This window comes from Hippocampus comes, unplaced genomic scaffold, assembly GCF_001891065.2.
Source record: "Hippocampus comes isolate QL1 unplaced genomic scaffold, H_comes_QL1_v1.1 scaffold174, whole genome shotgun sequence".
NCBI classification, from domain to species: Eukaryota; Metazoa; Chordata; class Actinopteri; order Syngnathiformes; family Syngnathidae; genus Hippocampus; species Hippocampus comes.
The window spans coordinates 7,299,088-7,306,917 of NW_017805983.1; the positions used below are offsets into that span (position 1 = coordinate 7,299,088).

The window sequence follows — 7,830 nt, forward strand, 5'->3', positions numbered from 1 at the left end:
GGTTGTGTGTGCGCGGTGGGAAGAGGGGTTGGTTGAATAAAACCTGGTGCGACACTAACAGGCAGTGGCTGGTGCTGCAGTAAGAGGCTGAGGTTGGCAGTGGACGCCCCCAGTGGGTCTGCTCTTACCTGGCCACCTGAAAAAATGACAGGGGTGGAGGCAGGCTTGGGGCGGTAGGGGATTGTGGCACCTTTCGGTGGGGACTGAGGAGAGCAAGGGTGGGAGAAGGAGTGAGATGTGGAGAAAGTGTTAGAGAAGAAGAAAAAGAGGAAGAAAGAGAGCATCAAGTGAGGCTGAGAGGGACAGTGCCTGAGGGAAGACCTGTGACACAAAAGTGCTCTTCACTGTGTGCATGCTGCATAACGTCCAGTTTGTGATTCACCTGGAACATCTCTTTCAACTGGATAATGATGACGCTACACACTAAAAACAACCCGCCCACCCCCCGCCTCCCCAAGCACTCTAGAGACTTACAGCCGTGTCGCAACTGTCCTGGCATCCATGGTGGGTGCCATCATGGTGGCCCACTGGACAACTGGCAATACAGGCAGTTCAAATTTTCAAATCAACGATGCAAACAACACAAAGACCAGAAATGTGATTGGTCCTTCCAAGGGGTCACCCGTACGTTTCATATTATTCATCTGCCATGCTCATACGTTAGCAATCAGTGTTATCAAATCCCCTCAGTAGAAATGTGACCATGCTCTCGTAAAACTGGACAAAAATGGTTGCCGGTTCCATACATCCACATGATGAGAGCCCAGAATACACAAGGCGAGCGTACCTCCAGCATCACCACACATATCTGTTTGACACATTGTATGATGGCCTCTGGCGCTCCGGAAATGGTCACCGCCCTCTCTGTTGAGTTGGGTAGCATGTCACCCGCCACCTGGACCTGAGCGCCTGTGGACTGGCGGAAAGACGGAAGAGAACCGATGTGTTTGTGTTTGCTTCCCGGGACGTGGGGTTATCTTTCAGCTACCTCTCGCATCTCTTTGATTTTGGAGCCCCCTTTGCCAATGAGTGAGCCACACTGGCTGGCTGGGACCACAAGCCTTAGGGTCACTGGGGGTTTGCTGGTGGCAGGACTGTTGCTCATAGAGTTGATGATATCCTGGAATGACATTTGTTTCATTTCACTTTATAGACCATTCCAAAAAGTCTGGAATACTTTCGAGTGGCAGATTGAAAATGCAACCTCATTCATCGGGTTTGTGTTGTTCTGTGAGTAATTAAACAAAACATAATAGCAAGCATGCTGGCTAGCATCAGCTCCAAAGCGTGTTATTCCATTTCCAGCATCAAAAGAGCATGTCTGTAATCCCGGCAACAGAAAAAAATCTATTAGCCAGTCCGTCAATGATCATATTCACTATGTCCATCCATCCATCCATCCATCCATTTTCTGATCCGCTTATCCTCACAAAGGTCGCGGGGTGTGCTGGAGTCTATCCCCGCTGTCTTCGGACAGTAGGCAGCGTACACCCTGAACTGCTTGCCAGCCAATCACAGATGTTCATTATGTCAACATTTCCAAAACATCTATTGTTTGGCCCAAATTATATCTTGAAATTCAAATGATGTCCAAGGTTCTTCCTTGGAATCAATTAATTTTGCATGTTCTTTTCACCTGACAAATCGCACATTCAGACAAAAGCAGTAAAGAAGGAGACTAAATTCATCATTCAAGCCATATTCTCTTTTCTTGATTGCTCTACTATGGTCAAATGACAGACGGGTGGGATGCCATCGGAAATTCTTGTGTTTTTGCCAAATGGAAGTGCGTATCACAAAAACAATCCATTGCAACAATGGTGTGTCGACATTTTTATATCTGGTGTTTTAGGAGAAACGTTCCTTGTAGAAAGGGAAAAACAATGGATTATACAAAGATGCTCAATATCTCCAAACAGCCATCCATTGTGTTCCCACCGCCCAAATGAACTGCATAAAAGAGGGAAACTAATGAGAGTAAATTGTGCTTGTATCAAGGCACCATAGAAGCTGTTACCTCCTCAAACTTGTAGGCTATCATTGCGAAGGCCTTGAAGATGGCATCTGTTGGCCCAGTGATGGTGACTATCCGTTCGGGGCAGTTGCCTTCTGAGATGTTGATGCGAGCTCCACTCTGTATAGCAGCACAGGCTTGTCTATGAGCAAGAAACTGTACCTTGACTTACAAGTGCCCCAACTTACGACTTTGGAGAGTTGTTTATTTATTTATTGTGTGTTCTGAGGCAAATTTTGCTAAGTTGCTAGCCTGGTCAGAATACAAATTGAAGTCATAAATCAAGGCACCACCACCAATAGCTTTTACAAGAAGATGCCCGCAAAAAACCTTGACTTACGTCTTCACGCATTTTCTTCACCGTCTCCCCTTTCTGGAAGTGATAAAGTGCATTCAGAAGATGTGCGTATTATTTCTCAATCAAAGTATTTCATTGACATCCGATCTGATGGCATTTACCTTCCCAATGATGCTTCCAACCTCCTGCAGAGACACAAATGAAGAAGAAGAAAAACCTTTATTTGTCTCACAATAGAGAAATTTACAAATGCACAAAAATTTGACTTTGTTGGGGGGGGGGGGTCATCTGAATGCTTTTTGATATGTGTGTACTTCGAGCTCTGGTATCAAACCTTGCCGTGCATCAGCAGCCGAATGGTTAGGGTCACATTGAGTCCACCTTCTGATTGGACTTTAATGGGCTCCATGTTGGATTTGAAAAGGAAAGGGGTGTGGTCAAGTCAGAAAGGAGTTCGAGGGCCAGTGGGGTGTGAGGGTGCAGTCGGCCAATGGGTCACCTGCAAAGCAAAGAGGGATAACGTCAGACGTTAGCACTTTCAAATTGGGACAGTTCCCTGCTCACAATCCAGCTTCAGTTTTCTGCAGCGTACAATGTGCTCAACTTGAAAAAAAAAAAAAAACTTACAGCTCTGACGCCCCTTTGGAATGTAATATAATGTTTATTTTATTTTTTACTCCTCTTGCAATGCGATTCTATAGTGAACAGACTATTGGTCAACATCTTTAAACTGATCGAATGACTTGTTTAATTAAACAGGATTAAATGTGAATATGATTTTCCCATTTAAAGAAATGTCCCTTTCCACGGGACCTTTCAAATGGATTCATCGCATTTCAAACAGAGAATTTAGGCCTGACATGAGCCATCCAACGCATTTGTATTTTTATCAAATCCTTTTCAACAGCAGCTCTAATCTCGGAGTTGATTTCCGAGTGACGTCAGGCGCCACTTACAAGGATGAACACAAGAGGGCGCTCCCGACCACAATGTCAAGCGCGCAGTTAGAATGGGACAACACATCAAATGACTACACGAGTGGTTATTGAACTTGTTAGCGGTACCGAACCCAACCAGTACATATGCACATTCACCGAAAATTCATTAATGAAAAATAATGGTTTTTTTTACAAACTCAAGACATTAAAAAAAAAACAAAACATTTATTTAAAACAGAAAAAAGTAAACAATTAGTATGGAGTATAATTTTTAAAATTGTGCACAAAATGAACCACCCAGTGATGGCCAAGCAGGCGTATCATAACTAATTGACATATTGAGTTGGGTGTGTTTTAACCTCCATGGGTGAGGCTCTGTCGAACCCCTGAGACTGATTCACCGAAACCCTGGGGTTCGATCGAACCCAGGTTAAGAACCACTGGACTAGACGATCAAATGACACCATTTACCAGTGAAATGTGTTTTCTTTTAATCTTCAGCGGTGAAAGGCAGCACATTACATTTTAATTTGTTATGAAAACGTTGACGTTTACATTCATCACACTTCATATAATCCGTCATGGCACCTTAAATTGACACTCTCCTGTATATTTTTGTTGCACCAAAGATGCAAAAGAAAGATCAGGTCAGTAGGTGATGGGGAGTTGCAAGCTCAGTCGCGGTGTTTGCTACGTTGCTCATGGGCACTTGCCACAGCGTGACTAGAACTGAAGACCCTCCAGTTTTATGGATGAGCTGCAATACTGAATTTAACATGATTTTGATCTCACGATGTCAGACCTATTCGGAGAATTTCTTTTTTTCTTCTGCGGTGAGACAAAATGATGCTTGTTTAGAAATTGTGTGCGTGTGGGGGAGACCTCCTGATGCAGCTGAACTTGACATCTTAACCTGCCAATCAGAGGCGGAGATGAAAACACATTTACAGTTTATATCTCATCTGCCCCATCTTCATTTTACTACTGCATCTGTCTGTGTGCCATCTGTTAATTAGCAGCTTTGTACTCATATTGTCCGGCCCTGGCAGTCTTTTAATTGGAAGAAATCAAGATGTTTCTTGGTTAAAAGCACGGCATAGACAGATGTTTGCCAGAAAAAAAAGAAAGCTACTGATGTTGATTCCGCTTTGTTAGTACAATAATTGCAGGGCTTGATGTTGAATGATTAAGAACCCACTTAATGGCTAATCGTTGCATACATTCTTGGAAGATGGTTCCATTGCTATCTCGTGAACAACTTCTGCAGCTGTAGCACCCTCCTTGTAAACCAACATCACCATGTTGTGTTGGATCCAGAAATCATACCTCTGCTAAGCTATGCTGCATGCATGGCTTGGTTAGAGGCCAGGGGAGGACCAAGAGATAAGGACAGGGATTCTGTTGCCAGCTGTCTCTCCAATCTCCCAGAGGAGACCAGATTACATAAAAAAAAACCTTAATCCGCGTTTAAGACTTGATCCAGTGGTGCAGGTCCTCACCAGGGAGGGGGGAGGCAGAGCACATCTAAGTGCTGCAGAACGCACTCTGGAAGTTGCTTGATGTTTCAGGTTACAGTTTAGCCCGAGGGTCAGTGTCCTGTTCACACAGAGATGCATTTATTGGGGTCATAAAAATCATACCTTTAAAGATCTTCCTCAGATGTGATTAAATACCGAAAGCTGTAGATTGAGGTCAACCAAAAGCAAACCAAAACTCAAATTTGAATAGTGTTTTGAGCATTTATACCATGGAACAGAACTAGGCCAAGGCCCCATGAATCATTTGGCCCTTTTGGCGAAAACCTTGCAGCCAATGGTCTTTTCATTTTGAGGTCAGGTTTGGGAGTACAGTATTTGGCTTTTCTTTGACAATTCCAGTGCATACCATTTTACAAGTTTCCGCTAATAGTTGTCAATGTGCCTCCCCCATTTCTGACAGTCAGGCAGGAAGTTGGGGCGACGACACAATGAGGGATGGCAGGGAATTTTTCATGACATCTGATGGAGAAAGTGGGTCATGCTCGGTGTTGCAGCACTGTTAGCCTCCTCCTCTATGGCGGCCATTGAATTAATCACGCTTTACGCTCGGCTGGGCAACACAGTGCACAAAATGCACCATACCTCCTACACACACCCCTCGCCTTCCTCCCGAATTTCCCTGTGTCTGATTGCCATGCACAGAAAAGACTTGTGCATTGCTGTTGAAGAAAGATGAACCCGAGGCCTTGTCTCTTGATGTCTTGCCTTCCATTTCTGCTCTTGTAACAATGGTAACGTTGCTGCTTTTTATGAGGAGCTGCTGATGTGTAACTGATGCAAACCCGCCCCCTGGCTGGAAAGGACTGGGGTCATTTCATCCCCAAAGACCACCTCTCTTAGTTATGTTGGTGTTTCAGGAATGTTGCATTGTGGCGAAGGTGTCGTGTTGCCCATCATCGATATGCCTTGGTGTGAATATATTGCAAAACATGACGAGGAAAAGTCCTGTATAGCCCCGCCATATGATCCCATCTAAAGCCCCGGTCATCTGCCTAATCCATAAATCAAGGCAGGCATTCCATTTTGATGCTTTGATGCAAGGATGCAAAATATTGCAATAGCAAGAACGCCGACTGAATACTTTATATTAATGCCTTGAACATTCAGAGTATGTTCCTGGAAAGAGTTGTTGATCAAAATGCATGAGCTGTTTTTAAAAATCAATCATCCTGCTTTTATCTACCGCAGATGTTTGCATTTATAGATGAGGCAGCTCATCATTTGGCCCGAGGCGAGTGCGGCCAATGTGTTTCCTCATATAACTGAGGAGGTCTTTCGGATGTTTGTGCTCCAATTACGGGTGAACAAAAGGGAGCAGGGGGAGCCCTCTGGCTGACCTCATTGACAATTTTTTTTTCTAACACGGCATTCAAGAGATAATTTCATCTCTTCGAGTGAGGACCATCAGATTTTCATTGAAGATCTTCAATATGGGAAGCTTCCTTCACAAGTTCCCTTCACTGCTAGATGAGCAGCTCTTGTCTCGTGTGGGCTTTTGTTGCAAGTGGTACGATAGGATGAGAGTGGGTGGGTGGGGGGCATCCACCCAATGCTACAGCACTATGACAGTCCTTTCAAAAGCTGTCAGTCCACATCAGCGACCCAGAATCCCGATACCTCAGCCTCGATCACGATCAAAAGCTTCCTCAAAGACACTCACAGCAGAGCCAACTTGCAGCAAGTAGCGCTCAAAGTGTCTCAGAGTGTGTTCGCCTGCAATTGCCGCTGTGACGTGGCTTACAAGCATCTGTGCCGCACCGTCAAAGGCTTAACGATACAGGCGCACCATGTTGTGCTGTGAAAAAGCTGCGCGTCAAGTCGGCCATTTTAGATTTGCCATAATTTGCAATAAGTCAAGTAAGTCACGGGCTCCTGCTCGCTTTGGAACTCATTGACTTGGAGGTCTTTCCACAAGATACGTAACTGCTTCCAAATGTTGCTCATGTTTTTTAAAGTGCATTTTTCCAACAACAAAGCAGTCATTCATTGTGCCGCGCAAGCTCAGACCACATTTCAAGCTTAGCAAACATGGCAGCACTAATATCAACATGACGATAATTGGGATAACAATCACAAGCGACCCATATGTGCCTTTCAGAATGTCGCAGCGTGAGTCAAGCCAACTGTAGATAAATTCATACTAAATAAAGGCGATCATGCTTGAGCAGCATAAAAGCTCTTCTCAGTCAACTGCCCATTCTGTGGTAATTCTTTTGTGGCAAACAAAATATTTCCACCATTCATAGGATCCTCGTGGCACTGACGATAAGTTAAGAAAGCGTTAATAACATCTTTTCCAGATGATAAAATAAAATAATGGGTCCAAAGAGTCGAAGTGCATCTAAAAGGTCATGGTTGGGCTGGTAAATTAATCAATTAAATTAATTAATCCCGATGGCATCGGACAATTTGGTTTTCCGCTTACGCAGTTCGATGCTTCAAAATTCCAGCAACCATCGCTATAAATAAATAAATAAATATTAACGGTGTATCGAAAGATATAGATACTGTCCAATAATTTCAGGGGACAAAAATGAATTTACTAGATGAAAACAGCAAACACCAGATGTTGGCCCCCTATCGCCAAATCAACATTGACGAAAAAAAAACAATTTTACCTTTCTGTCGGGCAGGATGATGTCTACGACCGCCGTTGATGTAGCAAGATTAAAAATCGCAAAAAGGAAAATGATCCCCACCCTCTTCCTTTCGCTCTCGCCAGGACGAAGCGCCACCCAATTGGTCGATGCCAAAGGGTCACGTGAGTGACCAGGGGAACACGTGACCAATCTTGAAATTCTATGATTGCTGTGAATCTCGGCCATCCAAGTTTAGATGCTGCGGTGAGATTTGTTTGCCATACTGTTTGGTGTTGAGTGTAAATAGGCTATTGGATGACACGTAATCTGGGCGAGCGTCACCCACCGCCCTATCAAGACCCTCCACCTCTCACCCCCCCATATTTTTTTCCTGTAACAAAAGGAGGGCATGCATGCCCACTGAGGCACAAGGGCATTATTGGGACATATCTAGGGTTGAGGT

General features: G+C 44.2%; 1 protein-coding gene across 6 annotated transcripts in view; it reads right to left on the reverse strand.

The window, feature by feature from the left end:
- Positions 1-7,619, reverse strand: part of LOC109528247 (poly(rC)-binding protein 3-like) — a 13,638-nt gene extending 6,019 nt beyond the window's left edge. For 5 of the 6 annotated variants that reach the window (XM_019890626.1, XM_019890625.1, XM_019890624.1 and 2 more), the window contains exons 1-8: positions 7,407-7,619; positions 2,647-2,811; positions 2,474-2,497; positions 2,355-2,387; positions 2,018-2,134; positions 989-1,120; positions 788-916; positions 60-203 (exon numbers count right to left, since the gene is read on the reverse strand). In XM_019890626.1, the coding sequence (XP_019746185.1) occupies positions 60-203; positions 788-916; positions 989-1,120; positions 2,018-2,134; positions 2,355-2,387; positions 2,474-2,497; positions 2,647-2,721 (654 nt within the window). In that variant the 5' untranslated portion in view covers positions 2,722-2,811; positions 7,407-7,619. Of the gene's footprint in view, positions 1-59; positions 204-787; positions 917-988; positions 1,121-2,017; positions 2,135-2,354; positions 2,388-2,473; positions 2,498-2,646; positions 2,812-4,749; positions 4,847-7,406 lie in introns of all 6 variants that reach the window. The other variant, XM_019890623.1, reaches the window with a different exon arrangement.
- Between the last annotated feature and the right edge of the window lie 211 nt (positions 7,620-7,830).